This window comes from Artibeus jamaicensis, unplaced genomic scaffold (genome assembly GCF_021234435.1).
Source record: "Artibeus jamaicensis isolate MK-2021 breed Jamaican fruit bat unplaced genomic scaffold, CSHL_Jam_final contig_525, whole genome shotgun sequence".
Lineage (NCBI taxonomy): Eukaryota > Metazoa > Chordata > Mammalia > Chiroptera > Phyllostomidae > Artibeus > Artibeus jamaicensis.
This window is the reverse complement of record NW_026521874.1, coordinates 11,387,763-11,412,247: the sequence shown is the minus strand read 5'-3', so window position 1 is coordinate 11,412,247 and position 24,485 is coordinate 11,387,763. Positions and strand designations below refer to the sequence as shown.

Genomic DNA, 24,485 nt, shown 5'->3' with positions numbered 1-24,485 from the left:
AAGGAAAGGTAGCTTCCTGGAGCCCCGCCCTTAATCTCTTCCTCACCCCCACCTGGCCCGTGGGCCGCTGCCCCCTGCAGACGCTGCCTGAGTCCCTTTGTGAGGCGGCCCCGTGGGAGGTCCACAGGAAGTCCCCAAAGGCTGCCGGGCTTTTCACAGCATTTTCCAGCCGCTGGGACCAGCTCCCACTCACCAGGCCATTCCCTCCTCTGGGCCTTTGCTCACACCGTGGCTTTCCCCAGCAGCGCCTCCACTAGCCCCGTCCCCAGCTCACTCGTGTGTATGCACACGCACACACATGCACGCACATTCTCTGCAGAAGTAGCTCCAATGTGCCTCTTCCCTAAATACCCTCTGTCTAGAGGCTTGGGGTCCCCTCCCTGGGCTTCGTACCCTACTCAAGCCACCAGAGCCCTAGGCCTTTTCATCTCTCGCCCAGCTCTTGGGTGTGGTGCATAGTAGGTCTTCAGTGAAGTCTGAAACAGACACAGCCCTGCCCTTCAGGGACCTAATCCCCACCTAACAGGACAAACATATAACCAGGACACTGGCAAGGCTGCGTTTCTGGGAATGGGGTCAGGTGCAGGACACCCAAGGAGCAGGAAGCTCCCACCCTGACCCTCCCTACTCTGCAGAAGGGAATGAACACTTCTGAGCCCCTACTATGCTCCTGAAAACTCAGTCATCTCATTTTTACCTTCCTAAGACAATGCAGGTGTACCAATGGGACGGGAGGCTCGGGGAGGCAGGTTCCCAGTGAGGCCTGACCCAGGCTCCGCCCATCTGACCCCAAAGCCTGCGCCCCTCCCCGAGGCAGGAAACTCAGGTGCCCGCGGGGCCAACCAGGTGGCCCAGCAAACAAAGCAGCTGCCATTTAGCCTCGTGGGAATGTGGACTCCGTGGTTCCAGAGCAGCCAGTTTGGGTTTGCTTTCAAGAGAAATCAGACAATGAGAATTTTAGGTGGAATTTTTGTTGTTGCTTTGCTTTGTAGTGTTGGCAACCATGTCACAATTTTTTTATGTTTATGTTACTTTTTTTTTTTTTTTTTTTTTTTTACTGTAGCAAATGGGAAGCAAAGATGTTTGTCGGGAGATCTGGGAGATCTGCTCCCTTCGAGCACGTGGGGCTGTCCGGGTGGAGGGCATGTGGGGTCCCAGGATGTCTCACCCTCTCTGTCCCCAGCCAGCAAGAGCCCCCAGAACCCAGAGGCAGCTCCAGACACCCCCAGACACCGTCTTCGCCGCCAGAGGCAGGAGGCAGGGCTCAAGCCCCACGAGGGCACCACCCAAATAGCTATAATCAGCAGCCTCGCCAAGACTTCAAACTCACCCAATTATCCTGTGAGGGAAAAAAAACACAAAATGAAAACAAATTAACATGTTTGCATAGAAGCTGCTGCAGCAACACAGCCGTGCGCACGCACACACTGGCGCGTGCCCCGGGGAGGCTCGGGACTCCGTGGCCGCCCTCCCCAGGCCCGGCGCCCACCTGGCAGTGCTGGGTGAGGTGTGCCAGGCCGTGCCCACTGCCGGGGGCCAAAATGTGCACTAGGCCCAGCAACTGGACTGTCCCCAGACCCGATTGGGTCTTGTCTCAGTCTACCAGCTTTTGCGGTTTTTTTTTTTAAATTTAATAAACACATCAAATTCATTATGTGCTAAAATTCAGCCTCATTGATCTGAACCCCTTTTGTCGGATGGGAACCTGAAACACAGAGAGGTTCATTGACCTGCCCAAGGCTGCACAGCTGGCGAGTAGAAGAGCTAGGGTTTGAACCCAGATGGGCCAGCTCCAGAGTCCTCCTCTGCAGCTCCCTCCTGTCTGTGGATGACGTGCCCAGGCCTCAGCCTGGCCTTCAAGGCCCCTCCCAAACCCCAGCTCCTCCAGCCTGTGCCCATCCTCCTCCGGCACCCCGACCCTGCCCTGCACGCACGCTCACGCTGAGGGGCTCTGGGTGGACAGTCACGATCACAGAGCCAGACGGGTATGTGTTCCAATGCCTGCCGTCCCAGTCCCCTGCTGGATGGCCTCAGGCAAGTGATTGCTCCTCTGTGCCTCAGTTTCCCTCCTGGAAGATTGGGCACTGCCCTGGCCCCCAGGAGCATGCAGCCAAGGGGTTCAGATTCTCCCTCTGGTGGGAAGCTGCTCCTCCTGGGAATGACCCCTCTTCTCTGGGCTTTGTCAAACCTCTGTCTGACCTGAGGTCAGGGTCGCTGCGCATGTGCCCAGTCGTCTCTGCTGTGTCTGAGCCGTCTCTGGTGCACAGCCTGGCACGCGGCAGGTGCTCAGGGAAGCGTTGGCGAACACAGCCATCCCTTTTCCACTCTCACCTGGGCATACCTGGGGCCTGTCCCTGGGCTGGAAGGAGTTGGGTTTTAGCTCTTGAAACTCAAGGGTCCTCGGGCCAGGGCTGCAGACGCCTCCCAGGCCCCTTCCCCCTCCTCTGCGGGACCCCTGACAAATCTTTTCACTGCTGCAAGCGCCTGGCTGTCATCTGTGGCCCATGATGGTGAAAGCTGAGGGTGGACATGGCTGGCACAGCAGGCACCAGTGGGCAGTGGATTTTAAGGATCTAAGGGGGCAACAGTGAGAGTAGTCAACTGGCACCGAGCCAGTGACTGCAGTCAGTGCGTACCTCCTCTGGCTTGGCCCTCGTCATGGCCAGGGGACAGAGGCGCAGTCCCTAGCCCCGTTTTCAAACAGAGAAGCTGAGGCCCCAAGGGAGTTTCTGAAGAGTGCCCTGCTGTTACGTAGCAGAGCCAGGGTTGGAACACAGCCGTGCTGGGTTTGGGGTTTAGCCTCGGGGCTGTTGGCCCCTTCTGGATGCTCCTGAAAAGGCTGAGGCAGGTGAGGCCAGCAGCGCCTGGAGGATCGGAAAGTGAGGACCAGTCATAGGGTGAGGTCCTGGTGGGGGTGGTCGACAGCTGACTTCACTGACCTCAGGGTGGCCCTTTTGGCATCAGCCTCTTGGCCTATAGTCATATGGACCACTCAGGGCTGGGCTGGTGCCTGGGGGAGTTGGCGCAGCGCCCACCCCAGGAGTGGCCAGTCTTTGAGGACATTGGCTGCCCACTTGGTGTCCTAGCCTTTCCTCCTCATGGCCCTGCCACAGGCTTGAGCGTCCCAGAGACCCCACTGCACATCCAGACCCTACCATGTGGCCTTGGACAAAGCCTTGAGCTCTCGGATGGAGCCTTTGCTCCCCCTGCAGAATGCGAGCCAAGGATAAGCCTGCACCTCTCAGGGTGCGCTCAAGGCCAAGGTGTGGTGTCCCGCATGTGGCCACTGCCAGAGGAAGCAGCCCCTGCCCAGACCTCCTAAGGGGCTCTTTCTCTCCTCCAAAAGCTCCCCAGCCCTTGAGCTGTCAGGACACAGCCAGCAGTGGGGCTTGCCTCGCCTCCCAGACCATGCCAGAGGGGAGGCTTTTGCCTACTTAGCGCCAGCCCTGCGCCTCTGCCCCCTCGCTGCTGTGTGGATGGACACTCCCTCGGTTCTCTGGGGTCCAGGTGTTACAGGTGTGTAGAGGGGTTTGTCGGGTGGAGGCGGTAAAGTGTGCAGTGAAGTGAGGAGGAAGAGACCCCAAGGCAGATGACCAGAGAGGAGAGCGGACCCATGAGCCTGGACCATGCAAGGAGTGGGTGAGAAAGAGGCCCCAGCGTACCGCTCTGTTCAGTGTGGATTGATGGAGCGGGTTCTGTATCCCCGGCCTTGGAGCAGAAAAAGTTTAAAGAGGCATCTGTGAGGCCCGGCTCGCTTGCCTCACTGCTGTGTGCCCCGGGGCCAGCTACATGGTCTCTCTGGACCCACCACCTCGAACGGGCTGCGGGGAGGGCTACAGCAAGGAGGCATTCAGCAGTAGTTGATTGAGGGCCTGGGAACTGCACGCTCAGAGGATCAACTCTGCCCCTCGTCCTGGGGGCAGGGTCAGAGCCAGTTCCAGTGGCCGAGCGTGAATGGCAGGGGCGTGGCTCCTTCTTGCTTATCCTTCAGAGGCTCAGAGAGCAAAAGCCAGGGGTTGGTGGTGTACAAGAAGAAGGGAGAAGGTTCTTTTTCCTCCTCCATTACAAAAGTAATGTTCATTTTTTTAGCATTTGGAAATGGCGAGTCTGAGGCGGAAATATTCAGCCATCACCCGACTGCCCTGAGTCGAGCCCTCGGTTTCACGATGGGGACGTTCTTCCCAGGTGTCGGGCACTTGGGAAGTGTGTCATGTCGGACTTGCGTAAATGACCATCCTGCTCAGGCAGGGCTCCTGGGAGTGACTTCCTGCGTGGACGCGGCCAAGCCCAGGACCTGGCCCAGGGGCGTGGCCGGCTCCGCGCTCAGCCTGTCCTGGGCGCCGCACCCACGGGCGTGTTCTGGACCGGGCTTCCGGGCACCACCTGCTCGCCTGCCCGCCCACCCGGCCGGCAGCCGGTTGTCTGGCATGCGGGGGGCGCCACGCAGCCGCCTCTCCGCGCACATCTGATCCCGTCTCCTGCACATCAGATCATTTGTAACCGTCACCAGGCAGTCGGGCCCGTCGCTGATTCAATCTCGGCTTTGTGCTGTCACAGCCGTTTTTCTGCGCTGGGCTGATTTTGAAAAGAGGCCCCTCTTCTGGGCCCCCTTTTTATAAACGGGGGAGGGGTGGGGATCTTTACGTGTACACGTGTGTGTGTGTTCGCGTGTGCGTCCGTCCCCCACACACATGCGCGTGCACAAACACATTAGTCTCTGCCTCTTGTCCCTGAGAGGAGAATTTGGAAGGTGGTAGGTGGGCAGGGGCCCTGGGCTGCCGTCCTGATGCCCATCTTCTACCACCTGCACACCCTGAGCGCCTACTGTGTGCCCCAGAATTCAGACACAGCAGAGTGTGTGCAGTAGAGAAGATAAATGCTAAATCATTCATCGATGAGATCATTTCAGAGTAGTAATGACCATAAAGGAACTACAGTGGTGATGGGACAGTGGCCAGGCCGGAGGGTTGCTGACTTAGAGGGAGTGGTCAAGGAGGGCCTCATGGAGGAGGTGATGTTTGCGTTGAGGCATGAAAGGGCAAATGGCGTCGGCACAGAGAGTTGTAGCGTTACCCAGTCTGAACGAAGATGTCCTGTAAGTGTAAAAGCCACCTCAGATTTCAAAGGCAGTATGAAAAAAAGCAAAGTAAAATATCTTTTTTAATTAATTAATTTATTTTTTAAAGAGAGGGGAAGGAAGAGAGAAAGAGAGGGAGAGAAACATTGATCAGTTGCCTCTTGCGTGCCCCAGACTGGGGAGCTGGCCTGCAACCCAGGCATGTGCCCTGACTGGGAATTGAACCAGTGACCCTTTGGTCTGCGGGCCAGCACTCAATCCACTGAGCCACACCAACCAAGGGCAGAATGTAAAATATCTTATTAGTACATTTTGAGTATTGATTACATATTCAAGTGATACTGTTTTGGATAGACTGGATTAAATAAAATTATTAAACATAATTTCTCTGGTGGGTACTAGAAACTGTATATTTTTTTTGGAGAGCATTGTGGTAGAATAATTAGGCAGAAGTAAAACTGCAAATGCAAAGGCCCCGGGGTAGGAGCTGAGCTGGCCAGTTAGAGGACCAAAGAAAGGCCTGTGCAGCCGGGCGGGGCGGCGGAGGGGAGAGGGACAGTGCGGGACAGTGCGGGGAGGGAGGGGGCAGAGGTTCATGCAGGGCCGTTAGAAACTCAGTGGGAGTCAGTGGGGGAGTCGTGAGTGGAGAAGGCAGTCAGCCCACGTGGAGAGGCTCAGCCTGGCCCCCGAAGGTGGGTAGGGTGTGTGGGGGCCGTAGAAGCTGGGAGGTGACCGGGCATATGGTTGCCACAGGGGTCTGTGGTAGAAGTTGTCACTGGCAGGACCGGCTCTGCCCCCCAACCTGACGCTCCCTGCTTCCCTCTGCTCCCGCTCCCTGACTTCACAGCCCGGGCCTCCCTGTCCTCCTGCCTTGCTCCCCACCCATCTCCACCTTCCCTGGCCGAGACCCTCACTCCCTGTCCTGTCAGTGAGTTTACCACACACCCAGCACCCTCTTCTCTGGGGGGTCGGCGGCTAAATCCCTCGTTAAAAGCTAACAAACAAACAAACAAATGATGCTTGTCCACCATAGAGAAACCAGAAACACAGAGCAGCACAGAGAAGAGAAATCAGGCTTCCCAGAGATAAAGGCACACCGAGAGTTTGTGGCAGAGCTGGGGTCGGACCCCCGGTGGTCTGGTCCCCACGCCCCAGGGCTAAAATCAGGGTGCCTTGTGACCAGATGACCCGGTTGGAGCTCCTGTACCAGAAAGGGGGTTAGAGACACTGCACCCCCTGAGCCTAGCTCCCAGCAAAGGGCAGAAGTGGGAGGCCTGGCCCCCACCCACGTAGCTTTGGCGCTGTCACTGGGCTGGAACGCCCAGTTTTGTGTTCCCACCCCTGCCCCGAGGCTCTGCTGGTTTCTGTGTCGGCCCCCAAACATCTGTTGAACTTGGCTTCAGGCCGGAAGTCCAGCCCAGCGTTCACCAACTACTTTACCCACTGCTCCCCCGACGTCCCAGCCACACCCCTCTACCATCCAGGCTCTTCCTGCTGGGGCGCGGTCTTCCTGCCCTGCTCCTTTCCCCTTGCGGTGTAATTCTCAGGCCTGCCTCCTCTGCTGGGCCCTTCTGCCCCTTCCACTGCTGGCTTGCAGCCCTGGACAGCCCCTTCCCCCCTCGGGCTTCCGATTCCTCCCGGGAACAGCAACCACAGTAATTGTCTCTTCCTCCCGGGGGTGGGGCAGGTTAAATCAGGTGACGTCTGTGAAGTGCTGAGCCCATGGGGAACACTAGAAATAAAAACTAGCTCCTATTACTGCTCTTATTATTAGATTCTTCTCCTTCCCTGTTGCTGACTGAACCCTGACCATGGTGCAGGAGCCCAGAGGAGGGAGGGAAGGGGGAATAGGGAGAGGGTGGCTGGCAGCACCCGGCCCCTCCCATCTCCTTATATGTTGCTCCTCCAGGGAGGTTCCGTGACGTCCTGCAAAAACACTCGGTTGAGGCTTTTCCACGGGCATCCCCAGCCCCTGTTATGGCATCCAGCACTGACGTCCTTGGGTGCTGACTCCCAGCCTCACCGCCCATCCCTCTGATGGAAGGTGACAGTGAGACTTGGTAGCGCTGTGATTAAAGAACCGAGGCCTGAGCTATGAGAGGGGAAAGCCTTGAATGACTTGCACGGTTGCCCCTGCCCCAACCTTCCCACCTTGGAGGTGGAAGCTGGGGAGGGGTCTGCGATTCGGGGGCTTTGCTCCCCCAACTGGGGCTTCCTGAAGGTTCATTCGAGTGACAGTGAGCCCCCTATTTACTCCCTAGGTGCTGCCCTTCAGGGGACTCTGGCTCTGGGATTGGGCCAGCCAGGTCCATTGCCAGTGGCAACAAGGTCCCCCTCACCCCATCCCCAGACGGGGCAGCTTTGAGCCTTCATAGGAGGCACCCCCTCCCCCCCGCCACCCTGCACCTACCCATCCACACACACCTCTTAACCTCACCCTGCCCCAAACCAGCGCTTGTCTACAGTAAGAGGTTCACTGTGCCTGGAGGTTGGTTGGGCCCTTTGCCCCGTTCTCTTTGTGCTGGCGTCGCTGCCTGGCCGCGCACACAGGGGCTCTCGGGAGTTGCTCACCAATGAGGCAGCTTCCCCAGCAGTTCGGAGCTGCTTCAGCTTCTCCACATACACCAGCTTCTTTCACGTCTCCATATACTTACCTGTGCATGGGACTCCCTGCCCCCACCTTCTCCTCGTAGCTACTTCTACCTACCTGTCTGTAGGTAATAATCGCCAACCAGGTCTACTAATAATGTCTACCACTTAGGTATGACTATGACCCTGGCGCTTTAATCTTATTAATTCATGGTAAGCAATTAACTCCTTTCTCAGATGAGGAAGTTGAGACTCAGAGAGGTGGAGGTATTCGCCCAAGGCCACAGAATTAAGGGGTAAAGCTGGGATTTAGGAGAGAGATAAAGCTCAGGCGTCTGGCCCCAAAGCCCAGGACACAACACTGGTGCCCTTACAAGGCAGCGGGGCTGTGTTTTCGTCTTGACACCCCTAGGATAGGTCGGGTGGCCCCATTAGGGCTTGTTATCCTGCCTTATAGTTGTCCCTCTGACCCCACCCCCGCTCTCCCCGTCAGGATCTGTCCCTGCCTCAGCATCTACCACAGGCCCTGGCACATAGTAGGTGCTTAATATATCACATGCTTCCTTTCCAGAGGTAGGAATGCTGCCCAGGGCAGACACTGCCCGGTTAGTTTCCCATGGAGGCTATCGGCACTAGGCTCCCAGGACCCTCCCCTCCTTCCTCCAAGGCCCTAGCACTGGGAGCTGGCCGTGGTGCTGAAGGGCCCCAAAGCGCAGCCCCCTCCCCGGGGGCAGTCCTGGGTGCTGGTGGGACACTTCCTGAGCCCCGCCTTGTCCCAACTCTGTTGGCCACCCATCCTTCCTTCAGGAGACGGTTTCCGAAGGCCTACTATGCGCAGGCACTGGTCAGAGCACCGTGAGCCCAGGGAGGAGGGGTCACACAGGGAACCCCATCCATTCGATTATTCATCGGCTGTCTATCAAGTACCTTGTATGTCTCTGAGAAGCCCTTGAGGAACCTGGGCTTCAGCTGAATGTGGACCGAAGGGGCAGAGATGTGGAAAGGGCTTGTGGGCAGGAAGGACAACTCGGGTAAAGGCTGGCAAGTGTGGCGGTGAGTGGTGTGTCCGGGGGGATGCCCGCCAGCCAGAATTCAGGGTTGTTGGCTGGCTTTCTGTCCTTTTGTGCTTTTTGAGGGTGAATGCAGCGGTAACCTAGGGTAGGCAAGGCCTCCAGTTGAAGAGGGCAATGTCCCCCACCCACAACCTGAAAAAAAAAAAAAAAAGAGTAAAAATCCCCTTCCGGTGCTGCGGCCCAAACGGCAGTGGGAAATAATCACTTTTCACAGGCCCCTTATCCGCAGCCAGGCCCCGCACCAGTTTAATCAGCGGTGCCAGTGTGACTCGAAGATTCCGGGGCTTGAGAGATCAGGAGAGGGGTTAAAGAAAATTACCCTCGCCTCCTCCATGCTAATGTAATCTCTAACCAGATCTGCCTAGCTGCAGCTCAAATTGCTTTTTAGATTAACATTTAATTATTAACAGGGTCCCCTGGAAGGCCTCGGGCTTGGAACAGGGGTGGGGGAGGGCTCCTCCAGCTGCCTCACAGAGAGACGGAATTGGGGGGAGAAGGAGGAGGGGAGAGTGGGGTCAGGAAGGGAGCAAGGAAGGAGACAGCAGGAAAGAAGGAGGGCAGGGAGGCAGGTGGAGAAAGAGACAGGGGTAGAGGCAGGGGAGGAATAAGGAGACAGTTTGTCCTCTGCTTGTGGGGGAGGAACTGCGCACCCAGATTCTCTATGGCCTCTGGGGCAAAGGTCCCTCCGCCCTTCTGTTCTGGACAAGGGCAGGCAGATCCTGTCCCTTGATGCTTCCGGAGGTTACATGCTGGTCTGGCTCGTGGTCAGTCATAGGGACTGACCCAGAAGAGCAACCCCCGCAGGGCTACAGAGCCAGGGTCTGACCCCAGCTCTCCCAGGCTCCCAGTCCCGTGCTCATTCCCCTCCCTGAGCCCCGGGCCTCCTGCCGCCCCTTCACATCCTTCCCTGCGTGTGGGAGCAGGCTCTGAGGCCAGGCTGGGGTGAAGGGAATGAGGCTTCGAGGACAGCAGGGGGTCTAGAGGGGAGAGCTGGGGGAGGGCTCCTGCCCCCTCCCACAAAGGCTGTAGGCCCTGGGAAGAGCAGGCGTCTCGTTCGCAGATTTTCAGGGAACTCCAAGCCCAAACGGTCTGCTCACCACTTTACACAGTGCTGGCTTTTTGCAGCTTCTCCCTTATCCCTATTCAAAATTCTAAATACCCCAAGGACAGACTGCATGGGCCAAAGACCTAACTCTGTGTCTCGTATGATTGTGTCTTGCATGTCTTATACTAGATTATGTGTGAAGACCAAATTGTAACATCTCCTCCTCCAAGCTGGAAGGCCCTCATACCATCGCAAGCCCGCTCCCCATTAAGATTCTGTGAGGGAAATGGAGACTGGGGTGCCGCGAGAGACAGGTCTCCAGGTCGCTCAGCCACCCAGAATCCCAGCACCGGCCACTGACTGGCAGGTGTCACCCTGAGGCCAGCCTTTCTCTCTGAGCTTCTAGTCTCATTGGATGCTGGGGAGGGCCTGGCATGACCTTCCCCTCTAAGCCACAGCCAGTCTTTGGCCTTGAGTGGAGCCACGGAGGCCCCAGTGGGCAATACCGGGGAGGGAGGAAGGACTGGGACTGGAAATGGCAGGATCCTTGGCCTTCCTGGGATCACAGCCTCACCCTGCTGCGGAGGCCAAGTACGGACAGTCTGCCCTGCTCCAGGGCCAGCCCAGCCTGGCAAGGGGCAGGCTGCTGATTTCTCCGGCGCACCAGGGGCAGATCTGCCACCTGCTGACTCCAGGAAATACTGGCAGCTGAGGGAGAGGCCAGGAAAGTCCACTTTTTAAAGCTCTTAGTATTTTTTAGAGAGAGGAGAAGTGAGGGAGAGGGGGGAGAGAAACTATCTGGGAAAGAAACATGAATTGGTTGCCTCTCGCATGCACCCTGACCAGGGACTGAACCTGCAACCCAGGCGTGTGCCCTGACCAGGAAGCCAACCGGTGGCCTTTCACCTTGCAGAACGACACCCAACCAACTGAGCCACACTGGTCAGGGCAGCAAGTCCATTTTCAATGGGCTAGATTTGGGAGCGGGCAGCTAGTTCTGGTTGGATGTTCCCTTTTGGCGAGACACTCTTTGATGTTCCTTCTCCCAGCTTCCTGTCTCATCCTCACTCAAGATTCTAAACCTCTCAAGGATGGATTGCATCTGGAAGCCCCTTTGTGTGCCTGGCACAGGGCTGGCCCTCCAAAGATGCTCAGGGAGTGTTTGCTGCCTGAATGAATGAATGGATGGATGGAGAAATGACAGCAACTTAAAGAGGCAGAGCTGAGGCTTTCTCAATGGGCAGAAGTATTCTTCTGCCCAGTACGTTGCCTCTGGGAATGTCCTCTGCTTATGGGATAAGGGGCCCTCCTGGCCCTCCGCCACCTCCACCTCCTCCCTCTCCGTGATTCCAGTTCCTCTGAGAGTAGAATCAAAGTAGATTTGGGCATTGGGAAGCAACAGGCCTTGCTTCTGCTCCTTCCTGCTCCTTCCTGCCCAGCTGGCTGGGAGCTGGAGACTGATGAGCTCCTCACCACCATGGAGCCAGGCACAGGCGCTGCACGGGGATGTGAGACCAAGGGTGCAGGCTCCGATGGCGGTGACACCCCCGTCTCTGCCCCCTCAAAGCTGTGTGAACTTGTGCAGATTACTTCCCCTCTTTGGGACCATTTCCTAATCTGTAAAATGGGGCTAAAAACAGAAGCCACTGCAGAGGCGGCGAGGAGGCTGCGGTGAGGGCTACCAGACAGGAGGCTCGTGGGGCGAGGCGCAGGGAACGTTCCATAAACATGCACCGCTATTATTAGTGCCTGTGCGCTGTTGTCATTTTCCAGTCCCCCCACCCCACTGGCCAGGGGGTGGTCCCCGAAGCCCCCCTGCAGCCAGGCAGGCATGCAGAGATGACAAAAGGCAGGCAGGGCCAAGGCCCCCAATTCCCCGTTCTTTTAATGAAAATAAAGAGCCTGCAGACATCCTCCTCCTCTGCATTGTTCTGCCAAGGCAAGCAGCGCAGACTTAATACCTCCTTGGACTTGGAAAGTTCCTTCCATTCTCTCCCCTCCCCTGTCGCATTTCCTTTATCTAAATCCTTAGCTATGAAAGGGCGTATCGACAACTGGGGGCGTTATCTGGTGCAGGGGACCTTTTCCTAGAGGTGCCTCCGAGATAAGGCGTCTTATCAGCCCCCACGTCAGGGCTGGTGCCAAAGCAGTCTGATCTTTGAGGCTTGCGACATTTCCCCTCCCCCACCCTTTTTTTATTATTAAAAGTCACAAAAGACCTTGGGCTTATAAACAGCCTGATTTGCAGATCTGGTTTCAAAATGAGCAGTGCTCCCAGGATGGTCCTCGGCTGGGGGAGTCGTGAGCCCGGGTGGAGGCTCTGCGGGGCTGGCTTTTTTGCAGATGGGAAGATCGTGCGTGTTTCAGGCGCCTGCTCCAGTCCTGTCCCCAGCTTGCTGTGTGACCTTGTGCAGGGTGCTTAGCTTCTCTGGGCCTCAGTCCTCCATCTGACAATAACCAATTCTTTGGTTCAGCCATTTATTCAACACCTGTTTGTTAAATGGTTACTCTTTGCCAGGCACTGGGGAGAGAGAAAGAGGACATGGTCCTTGCCCCCTCAGAGTCTCATGGCAAGAGACAGACATGAAAATTGGAAGTTAATTTTTTAAGAGTTTATTTATTTTTAGAGAGGGGAAGGGAGGGAGAAAGAGATGGAGAGAAACATCATTGTGCAATTGCCTCTTGTGCACCCCCCACCAGGGACCTGGCCCACAACCCAGGCATGTGCCCTCGACCAGGGATCAAACCGGTGACCCTTTGGTTCGCAGGCCGGCACTCAATCTACTGAGCCATACAAGCCATGGCAAACTGGCAGTTACACCTCGGTGTGATTAGGACCACGAGGGAGGATACCCAGAGGAGGGGGCGCCAGAGTCGGGGTGGCAGCGCTGCAGGCAGAGGGGCAGCACGGGCGGAGGTCTGGAGGTGTGAGGCAGCCGGGCTAGCGGGAGGGCCAGCAGGAAGGGAGGAGAGATGAGGGAGGCAGATCACAGGGCCTTGCAGGCCAGGCAGTGAGCGTCGGGCTCTACTCTGAGGCCAGAAGAAAGTGTTAGGACCAGGGAGACGGATCTCAGTCTGGTTTGCAGATGATGGGGATGATACGAAAGGTGGAGGCGGTGGTGCACTTCTCCGTGCATGGCTGGCCCCTGCCTACCCACCCCCTGCACTGGACCCCCCCACCTGCCCCAGCCACAGGGCAGATGGTTCCTGGGAGAATGGGCAGTGAGTTAGGGGAACGGGGGGGATGCAGAAAGAAATCCCCCCTCTCCAAGTGGCCACCGCCTCTCAGGCTGCAGGGTGCTTGCTGCCTGCTGAGCCTCCAGAAGCTAGGGACCATCCAGGCAGCTGTATCGGACAGCTAGACCGGGGGAATCCTCTGTGGTCCCAAGGTGGGGCAGGTGACCTCTCGGCTCCCAGGACCACCAGGGCACCCGCCAATGCAGCACTCTGAAATCTGGAGCCCACGTGGAGGGTAGGCAAGGGTGTCTGGAGAGGCCCCAGGACAGGCAGCCTGCCCTACCCTGCTAGCAACGGTAGTCCCCAGCCTGCCCCTTCAGGCTGCAAAGCATGCTGGGATACATGGCCCCTAGGGCCTTGTGAGGCGCGGGGCTGGAAAGGGGCTGGGCTTCTGGGCCCCTGGCACCCCCTAAAAGACCAGAGGTGAGGTGGAGCTCCAGAGATGGGCATGGGCAGGACCATGGAGGAGAATGCCCTGGGTGGGCTCAGGAAGCCAGTTTATGAGAGAGGGGCCGTAGCTTCTCTGGGGTCATATCGTGGGCACTGGCTTGGGGAGGTTCCAGGCTTCCAGCCCAGGTTTCCTCAGCTTACAAGGTCATGGCCTCCCTCTTCTCTGGCCCAGTGCTGCCCTGGGCTGTGGGCCACAGTGTAGCCCAGGGGTGAGAGGGCAGGCTCACCCAGCCTCTGCTTGCTGGGTGGCCCTGAGCAGGGTGCCGCTGCTTCCAGGCTCGGGCTTCCCCATCTGTGGAAGGAGAAGCTTGGGCCCTGCAGCCAGCTGGCCTTCGCCAGGCCTCCCCTCTATCCCCTAAACCCTGCATCAGAGCGGCAAGAGGTGGACACTGCCCTGGGCTGGAGTGCGGGAGAGGTCAGGCTGTGTGCGGGGTAGCCACAGGCCTCTCACCTTCTAGGTGTGCGCACAGTTGAGCGTGTCTGTGGACTGCGCATGCGTGAGGAGGCCAGCAGGCCTGGAGGGGCGTGTCATGTGGTGTGGGTGAGGGTTCGACAGCGGGGTGCCCTGCTGCAGGAAGACACGTTCCCTGAGTGAGCACAACTGCGTGTGAACCAGGTCTGAACGGCCCTGGGTGTCCAAACGGGGCAGGGCGTGCCCGCGGGGACAGGCGTGTCCCAAAGGGCCCCACGGAGGCCCGGTCCCGCCGCCCGCTCCCATCTCGGTCCCCCAGGAGCCGCGCCGCGTCCTCACAGTCAAGGGCTTTCATCTCCGCAATAAGCCCACTTCACTCCCTTTTTAAACTGTATAATTTCTGCCTGATTGTAATGGCATATTTTAAAATTACCAGAAATCAAAGCCGGGAAGTGGATACTGCAGCTTTTATCGCGTCGCTGCGTTAAGGCTGGCAATTGGGGGGTGGGGGAGGATGAGAACCACCTACCCTCCCCCAACCCATCCCCTACTTTCTCTCTCTCTCTCTTTTTTTTTTTTTTTTGAGACAGTAATAGGAGAAAATTGGTTTTGAAACTGAATAAAAGTCCCTTTCAGTGTAAATCATTTCTTTCAGGGTACCTTTGCTGAAAGTAAAATAGAGCGTAATGAAAGGTGGCTACGTGATTGTCTTTCATTTACCGAGAGGCCTGGGCAGACAGGAGGCTGCAACCGTCTCCGGGAAATACAAGACTGGAATAATTGCGCCGTAACAAGGAGCTTGTTGTGAAATTAGTATCTTAAGAAAGTAGTGAAAAAAGGCCTTTCCTCATGAATACTTCATTATTAGAAGAAAGCAGCAGAATTTAGGGCTCCAGACACCTGTTTAGTATTAAATAACTTCCTTTTCTTCCCCTTAAACACCCCTCCCCAACTGTGCACACGCGCGCGCACACGTACTCTTTCTTCTCTTTCTTTTTTAAAACCAGCATGAGGATTGAGTTGGCCCAGCCGGGCTGCTGGGGACTCAGGTTGTGGGAGTGGGGTGGGGTTAGGAGGTGGTGAGGGCAGGGTGCTGGGGCATGAGGGGGTGTCTGGGGCTCGGCTCTCACCTGGGCCTGCCACCCCTTCCTGGGGGGAGAGGAAGAGAGGGGCCTGGCAGAGAAACCCCCGCCGTCCCCCATGGCCTCCAGGACAGTCCCTGCCTGTGTCACCCTGCTCCTCAGGGACTCAGGGTTCCCAGGAAAGTGTTCACAAAACAGGGTTCCCGTTTGTGAACGCTGGGCACCTGACTCTGGGTGAGCAAGCAGATGCGGTCCTGTCTGCAGCCACATCTGAGCTGCCACCGAGGAGACCTCTGCCTGGCCCTGGTGGCCCTGCCCTTTCTGTTTGGGGTAGGGAGCTCGGGCAGGAAGCTGTGGTGGCCCTGGGGCCTCGGCTCAGAGCTCAGTCTGGGATCAAGCCCAAGCTCAGCATGGGTCAAGGTTGGAGCCACCCTGGACATTTCCCCTCCAGGGGCACTGTGAGACCCCCCAGACGGGGGGCAGACCAAGTTCAATAAACCAAAGCACTGCGTGGCCACTGGCAGACCCTGGGCGCCCCGCACTGCGGGTTCCCAAGGCGCCCTGGTGAGGTCTTCGTCCTGGGGGGGCTCCCAGCTGACTCAGTGGGGGGTTGTGCACATCTGCTCACAGGTGGTTGCAAAGGAGCCAGGACAGCCTGCTGAGGGAACTCGGAGGGTCAGGAAGCGGGAGAACCTGAGAGGCTCGAGGGCATCAGGGCCGCCCCTCGGAGGGCCTGCACTCTGAGCTGGGCTGGGGCACATCTCAGCAGTCGGTTCTGGCCCCATCACAGTGGAAGTCCCTCATTCAGGAGACCCAGAATCTTTTCGTCCCTAGGCCACAGTTGAGCCTCTTGATGTCCCCGGGCCTGAGTTGCTGGGCTGTTTGATAAGGGAGGAAGGGTGTCTGCTTTGAAAGTCTGAAGTTCTTTGGGGCATTGGGAGGCCGCAGGCACCCGACGCCCAGCTGAGGGAGATGGGAGGTGGGCATGGAGCAGCCCATGTGACAAGTACCGCATCTCCCTTCTCACAGGGACCCTGCCACGGAGCCTGCTGTGCCTCGGGCCCCCAGTTTAGCCATGCTGGCCTGTCTGCAGAGGACCCAGAACCCACCGGGCCAACACCTGGCCTGCCCGAGCAAGAGCCTGGAGCTGCGCAAGTGTGAGTGGGCACCCTCACCCCGCACAACACCCTCTGTGCCCTCCCAGTCCCCTCCGCTTCGCCCCTTCTTTCCCACTCTGAGTCCACAGGGCTTGCTTTCAGGGTTTGGGTGCAACCAAACCATTCCCATCTCAGGCCTTGGCGAGGCAGGGGGTGCCATCCGCACCCAGCATGTCCTCCTCTATACGCCCTACCCAGTCTCGAACTCTGAGTGCCTCTAGGCCTCTGCCTGTGTTGTGCTGCCTCGCTGGAGTCCCTCCCTACAAGGGCACCCAGTCCCTTTGGCAGACTCCCAGCAGGTGTGACAAGTAGCTTCCTAGTAGCCATCTCTGACCACTGCCAGCACCATGGCCCCAACCCCAGCCCCGCTTGTGACCCCGCCATGTGCCATGTCTGTCTTGCTCACCACCATTTCCGGCCTTAGCAGAGAGTGGGACTGTGTGGAAGCAAATGGTCCTGAACGGGACCCCAGCTCTGGGCCTGGTTTGCTGTGTGACCTCGGGCGCGTCCTTTCCCTCTCTGGGCTTTGCTTTTTCAGCGTGTCCAATTAGGGAGCTGGACTTGGTACTTCTAAGCATTTTAATTATTGCAGCCTTATAATACATTTTTAAAAATTTTAACTTCATTGAGATGTAACTCATGTATCATACGGTCCACCCATTTGACGTGTACAACTTGGAGTGTTTTTAGTGTGTTCACAGAGTTTCGCACCCGTCACCATCACTTCAAGAAGAAACCCCTTCTTAACCGTTAGCAGTTGCTCCTCGACCCGCCTGCCCCCTCCCGTCCCTGCAGGTTCCCCTGTCCTGGGCTGTCCCAAGGAGGGAATCACGCGATACGGGGCCTTCTGTGCCTGGCTTCTTTGACTTGGCACGATGTTTTTGAGATTCATCCATGTTGTGGCATGCGTGGAACACGTTTTAACATTTGCAGCTGCACATTTTTCCTTATTCTTCGCTATCCCCCCAGGCAGAATTTCTTTGGCTTTTTCCTTCGTTTTTCTGTCTGAACTGTAGAATCAATTTATCTAGGTAAGAGCAAATGTCCTATTTGTGTTTTTACTAGGACTGCATTAAATTTATAAATTAGTATAGGAAGACATCGCATTTTTATGATGATGTCTTTCCATCCAAGAATGTGATACATACCTTTCTGTGTGTTCTTGTGCATCCCTTGGGAATGTTTTAATGCTCGCTTCATTGAGATCTCACACAGTTTTTGAGTTTACTTCTGAAGAGTTAACCTTTTTGGCAAGTCTTTTCTTTCATAAATGGAGTTTATTTATATAAAGGCTTTTAACTCCTGCCATCTCACTGAGATCTTTTGTTTGTAATGGCTTTTTAATTTAGTCTCTTAGGTTTTCCAGTTTACTATTCTATCACTTGCAAGTGATAATTTTACTTCCTACTTTGGAAGTTTTATACCTTAATTTCTTTGTCTTGTTTAATATTGTTGGCTACTTTCCCTAGAACAAAGAAAAATAATAATAGTGCTAGTGGACATTCTTGCTTTGTCCCTGACTTTCAACCAAATGCTTCTAAGATTTCCCTATTAGCAAAATGCTGGATTGGTGGCAAATATTTTATCAGGTTAAATACATGTCCCTCTATTCTTACTTTATTAAGAATTTTAAAAATTAAGAATGGAAGTTGAAGTTTACCAAATGACTTTTTGGAGTCTATGAAGATGATCATATGGGTTTTTCCTTTAATCTGTTAATGTGAAGAAGAATATAGATTTCTTTATTTTATTTTATTTTATTTTATTTTATTTTTTTATTGATTATGCCATTACAGTTGTTCTATTCCCCCCCTTCATTCCCCTCCACCCTACCCCCTGTCCCCACCATTACCCCCCCTTTAGTTTATGACCATGTGTCTCAAGTTCTTTAGATTCTATGTTTCCCATACTATTCTTGCCCCCCCATCTATTTTCTATCTAGCATCTATGCCACTTATTTTCTGTACCTTCTCCCCCCTTCTCTCCCCTTCTTCTCCTCCCACTCCCCTGTTGCTAACCCTCCTTGAGATCTTCATTTCTATGTTTCCACTCCTGATCTAGCTGTCCTTTTAGTTTGCTTTTGTTTTAGGTGTGGTTGTTAATAACTGTGAGCTTGTTGTCCTTTCACTGTTCATGTTTCTTTTTTTTTTTTAATTTATTTTTTTTAATTGATTATGCCATTACATTTGCTCTATTCCCCCCTCCCTTCCCCTCCACCCTGCATACCCCTCCCCCACCATTTCCCCCTTTAGTTCATGAACATGTGTCTCAAATTCTTTAGATTCTGTATTTCCCCTACTATTCTTACCCTCCCCCCTATGTATTTTCTATCTACTGTCTATGCTACTTATTTTCTGTACCTTCTCCCCCCTTCCCCTCCTCCCACTCCCCTGTTGCTAACCCTCCATGAGATCTTCATTTCTATGGTTCTGCTCCTGATCTAGCTGTCCTTTTAGTTTGCTTTTGTTTTAGGTGTGGTTGTTAATAACTGTGAGTTTGTTGTCCTTTCACTGTTCATGTTTCTTTAACTTCTTTTTCTTAGGTAAGTCCCTTTAACGTTTCATATAATAAGGGCTTGGTGATGATGAACTCCTTGAATTTGACCTTATCTGAGGAGCGCTTTATCTGTCCTTCCATTCTAAATGAAAGTTTTGCTGGATAGAGCAATCTTGGTTGTAGGTCTTTGGATTTCATGACTTGGAATACCTCTTTCCAGCCCCTTCTTGCCTGTAAGGTCTCTTTTGAGAAATCTGCTGACAGTCTGATGGGGACTCCTTTGTAGGTGACTGTCCCCTTATCTTTTGCTGCTTCTAGGATTCTCTCCTTCATTTGAATCTTGTCTAATGTAATTATGATGTGCCTTGGTGTGTTTCTTCTTGGGTCCAACTTCTTTGGGACTCTCTGAGCTTCCTGGATTTCCTGGAAGTCTATTTCCTTTGTCAGATTGGGGAAATTCTTTATTATTTGTTCAAATAAGTTTTCCACTGGTGGCTGTGCCTTTCCCCCTTCTGGTACCCCTATAATTCAGATGTTGGAGCGTTTAAAGATGTCCTGGAGGTTCCTAAGATTCTCCTCATTTTTTTGAATTCTTGCTTCTTCACTCTTTTCTGTTTGGCCATTATTTGCTTTCTTCTGGTCCACTCCATTAATTTGAGTCCCAGTTTCCTTTTCATCGCTGTTGGTTTCCTGTGCAATTCCATTCATTTCAATTAGTTTCGCCTTCATATGTTTCTCTAATTTGTGGCTATAATCAACCAGTTCTGTGATGATTCTGATGACCAGTGTTTTAAACTGTGGGTCTGAGAGTTTTGCTATTTCTTCATCGCTTAGATTTATAGACCCTGGGGCTTTGAGATCTTCTTGAGCCATTTTTGGTCTGTTCGCGCCATTTAAGTATGAGGAGCGGAGCCTTGGACTCCCAGGTCACTGGGTTGTGACGCTATATGTGGGGGCGTGGTCAGAGCGGGGAAATGGTGGCCCCCTCTGCCGTTTCATGCCGCTGAGTGAGGAGCAACACCTTAGGTAGTTCACCAGAGCCGGGCCACTCAGGTCGCCGGGTTATGACGCTGTATGTGGAGGCGGGGTCAGAGCAGGGAAATGGCGGCGCCCTCTGCTGCTGCTCGCCACTGGGGCCTGCTGGGTCCTGTCTAACCGCCCACTCCCTCGCTGGTCTATCTGCGCATGAATGTGCGACCACAGTCAGATCTTGGCCCTGCTCCCTTGCTGGTTCCCCACGGTCGCTCGCTGGGTCGCTCACTAGGTCCACCCGTTGCAACCCTGCACCTGGGTTCCGCGTGCCTGAGTCCGTTTGACCGAGTTTTCTTGTGCAACCCTGCTCTGCTAGCTGCTGGTTTCGCCCCTCTTACCGGTCAGGCAGAAGAATTTGTTGTTATCAGACTTCCAAAAAGTTCAATTTTCTGTGTTCTGGCTGTGTTTTCTGTTGCTAATATTTAGTTGACTCTAAACTTGGTTGTGTGAAAAAGCAAGGCATCTCCACCTATGCCTCCATCTCGGTGGAAGTCCAAGAATATAGATTTCTTAATGTTGAACCACCCTTGCATTTCCATTCCTAGTTGAATCTGACTTGTTCATGATGAATATATTTTTTAAAGATTTTATTTATTCATCTTTAGAGAGAAGTGAAGAGAAGGAGAGTGAGAGGGAGAGGATCATCAGTGTGTGGTTGCCTCTCATGTGCCCTGTACCAGGGACCTTGTTACCAGGGACCTGGCCTGCAACCCAGGCATACACCCCGACTGAAAACCAAACTGGCGGCCCCCTGGCTCGCAGCCCGTGCTCAATCCACTGAGCCACACCAGCCAGGGCTGAATATTTCTTTATAATATACCACTGAGGGATTGGCTTTGCTCTCTTACTTAGGAGGTTTGCCTCAGTTTCGTCAATAGGAGTGGTCTTTAGTTTTCTTTTTTGGAACAATTTTTTTTGTTGAGTTTTGCTATAAATGTTATGCTTAATTACTTCATGAAGAAAACAGAGAATTTCCTTCCTTCTCTGTGCTTTGTAAGAGTTTAACTAGGAATGGGTTCCCTGTCCTTTAAAGATCGGTTGACCCTCCATCGAATAGTCTGGGTAGTGCATTTATTTGGCGTGGATGGGCAGCTCTTTGGTAATACTTTCTTTTGTAATAATGTATCTGTTTTCATTGTTCTGCTTCTTGAATGAGTTTGGTAAATTATATCTCTCTAGAAAAGTATTCATTTCATCCAGGTTTTCGAATTTCTTTGCATGAGGTTGAACAAAACAATATACAATGCTTTTAATGATTAATTCACCCTTATTTCTTAGATTGTGTATTTTGTAGTTTTTCCCCCCATTTTTTTTTCTAATTGTTAGTTAGCTGATGAGGTTATCCTTTCCCTTGTCCCAAAGATCCATATTTAGGATTTATTAGTAATTACCCATTTTTGGTTTCTAATTCATTCATTTATGCCTTTATATTTACTGAAATCTTTTTTAATTTCTTGAGTTAGAGGCTTAAATCTTTATACTGATAAACAAGAAAAAAAGGAAAATTAAGGCTATGAATTCCCTGACCACTGCTTTAGCTATATCCTCTAGGTTCTAATACGTAGCCTTTTTATTATCATTTATCCTAGATATTTTATAACTTCTACTTCTTCTTTGACCTCAGGCTCATTTGAACTTCATCTCTGCACCCAGGTAGTAGGTGCCTTTGTATTTTTTCTCCTTGTTTTATTGCATTATGATCAAACAGTTGTCTATGATTTCTACTTTTTTGTATTTTATCAAAGTTTTCTTTGTCATAATCTGCGGTCGCATTTTGTGAGCTTCTAAAAATTTGATTTATTTTTGAGAGAGGAAGGGAGAGAGAAAGAAGCTCTGTTGTCCCACTTCATTGATGCGTTCTTTGGTTGAGTCCTCTGGGTACCCTGACCGAGGATCGAACACGCAACCTCAGTGCTTCAGAACAATGTGCTAACACCCGAGCCACCAGTCAGGGCCTGTGTTTTTGAGTTTTCAGACTTTACGGGGACTTGAAAAGAAGATGGGCCTCTGTTTTCAGGGTTTGGAGTTTGGTGTATACCAATAATTATATCCACCCCATTAATTAATGCTAGTTAGGCCTTCCATTGCTGCACTCACCTGTCGGGAAAGAGAAGTGAATTGGATGCCTGCTGCTGATGGGCTCCAAGCTGTTTCTTCTTGTGGCACCCACAGGTCTATGGTCACTTATCACATAGCTATTAACCCTATAAGTCTTCATCGTGACTGCAGCTTTCTTTACTGTACTTAATACTTCTGGGGGCAGATTCCATTTTATCTGTTAAGATAGCAACCTCTGGCCCTGGCTGCTGTAGCTCAATGAGTTGAGCACAGGCTGCGAACCAAAGGGTCACCAGCTTGATTCCCACTCAGGGCACATGTCTGGGTTGGGGGCCAGGTCCCCAGTAGGGGGCACATGAGAGGCAGCCACACATTGACGTTCCTTTCTCTCTCTTCCTTCTCTTCCCTTCTCTCTAAAAAATAAATAAATACAATCTCAAAAGAGCAGAGGTTACTACCTTCTTTTTTTTTTTTTAATTCACAGTTTTCTCGAAACCTCGGCCAATCTTTTTATTTCAGCCTTTCTGAATGACTTTGTTTAGATGTGACTCATGCAGGTATAGAGCTGGATTAAGCTTTGTGATTCAACCTGAATGCCTTGTAAAAATTTTTTGAGAGCTTAGCCCATTTACATTTATTGATATGACAGATGTCTCATCTTGGCTCATTTTGTGCTTTGCCGTAATTGCTTTTAAAAGTCTTTCCCTCTGTGATCTGCGTTCTCTGCTTTGTTTGGTGCACCTACTAATCACGAGGAAGGCTGGTGTCTTTGTTCAGGTGGTGTAACTTTAAATAACGCCCTAATTCTCCCTTTCTTTGGGACAGTATCTATTATGTTCCCCAAGGTGAACAAAACGATGAAATTAGCGTCCAGTTGACGCCAGAACAGCAGGGGTTTGAACCATGTGGTCCCGCTTCCACATGGATTTTTAAAAAGAAATACAGTCTGTACCACAAATGTATTTTCTCTGCCTTATGCTTTTCTTGGTAATATTTTCTTTGCTCTGGCTTGCTTTATTGTAAGAACACAGTATACAATACAAAGATGTTAATCAACTGTTTAGGTGATCAGTGAGGCTTGCAGTCTGCAGCAGGCTATTGGTAAGTTAAGTTTTGGGGGAGTCAAAAGTTTCTTGTGGATTTTTGACTCTGTGGGGGATCGGCACCCCTCACCCCTGTGTTGTTCAAGGATCAGCTTTTTTTTTTTCTTTCTACAGCATGTCCTTGGATTCACGTTACCCCTTTAAACCTCTGTTACCCAACATCAGCCTCAATGATGATGTTCTTACACTCCTGTCCCCTTCTCCCCTCCCTTCCATTATTAGGGACACCATTTCTCTATTCCTGGGGCTCGTAATGTTAGCATCTGGGTACAGCACCACATCCCCTCCCCACTCCCTGTTGTTTGAATCTCAGCCTCCAGGGTAAACAGGGTCAGTTCTCACCACCAGCTCCTTCCCCGTCATTCCCATCATCGGAACGCTGGCCCTCCTCCGGTCTGTGGCGTCAGGAGGCCTCGTGTGAAGAGCACCCCTGGCATTCCGCGCGCTCAGGGCTATGGTCGCCTTTCTACTGAGTGAGCTAAAAATGATCTCTGGGCCACTTTGGTTTCTTGAGGGCTTTTGTTGACCTTTTTGTGTTCTCATGTCGAGTGTTGCCGCCGAGCAACCAAAGCCCGGTTTTCCCTCCTTTGTATTTCATGTTGATCTGTGTCTTTCATGCCATTTCTTCACCAGCGTGTGTCCTGGGGCCGCCCGTCCCAGGCCGCTTTTCCGGGGGCTTGTATTATTATTTCCTGTCCTCCCTTTGGGGGGCCCCCGTTAAGCACAGACTGGCTGGCTTTGGCCCATCTCCCCTAGGGAGCCTCTTCTGATGAAGCCTTTCCAACTCGTTGTCTTCTCGTTTTGCTCACTTCTATCCCTTGCACGCATTCCGTTTTCCCCTTTTGCTTATACAGTGAGATTTTCCTTCGACTCATATCTTCGCTTTGTGTTTTTGCTTCATGGAAACAACTGTTACATTTTTTTTCCTTCACAGTGAAATATGAAGCCATAATCTTCACCTCTTCCATGACCACATTGTTATGATGGGAAATATGTATTTGGGTTTTGTTTGTTGTTTATTTGGTTTTTTTGCCATCATCACTTAATTTATGCTTTGCCTTTCCTCACTTTCCTTATGTATTTGATTAGGTCCTATGCCGGCCCAATTTTGATTATTTGTCTCTGGAGGGGGGTGAGTTTTTCCCAGCCCAGCCATTTCCCTCTAGAACTGCCTCAGAGACGAGCGGGTTCCTACAAATATGCCGTCTCTGTGTGTGATTTCTTGTTTAGCGCTCCCTCCCTTGCTCTTCACACCCAAGTACGGCAGCCAATGCACCTCTGGTTTCAGGGCCACAAAGACAGGGCGTGGGTTTTGCACCTCGGGCCCTGTCCCTCACGTTTGGACAGTGTGCTCCGCTGGCTCTTTCTGAAGCCCACCACCGTGGCCGCAGCTTCCCTCTGCCTCCTTCCTCCGCCCCCTGGGCCTCAGCGGCTTTGGGCGGCCCTGCCTGTCTGTCCTGCGTGTGTTTGTCCAGGCAGTTAGCCATCTCCTGGCTTTGCAGAAATGGAACTGGTGCTTTTAGTCCACGGTGTTTCCAGGAAGCGGGGCTGGGGGATCTTCTGATGGTGTTCTTTCAGGGACGGGGGTTTAGGGAAATGTGCCCGCCTTGTAAAAACAGAACGATGCCAGATCATCTGGGAGGGCCACGGGTCTTGGGAAAAAGTGCCTTTTGT

General features: G+C 53.1%; 1 protein-coding gene across 1 annotated transcript in view; it reads left to right on the top strand.

Moving 5' to 3' along the window:
* The window catches only part of FAM222A (family with sequence similarity 222 member A), a 48,423-nt gene that overhangs the window by 13,093 nt on the left and 10,845 nt on the right, over positions 1-24,485 (top strand). The window contains exon 2 of the mRNA XM_037156252.2: positions 15,995-16,122. Coding sequence (XP_037012147.2) covers positions 16,041-16,122 — 82 coding nt within the window. The 5' untranslated portion in view covers positions 15,995-16,040. The remainder of the gene's footprint in view (positions 1-15,994; positions 16,123-24,485) is intronic.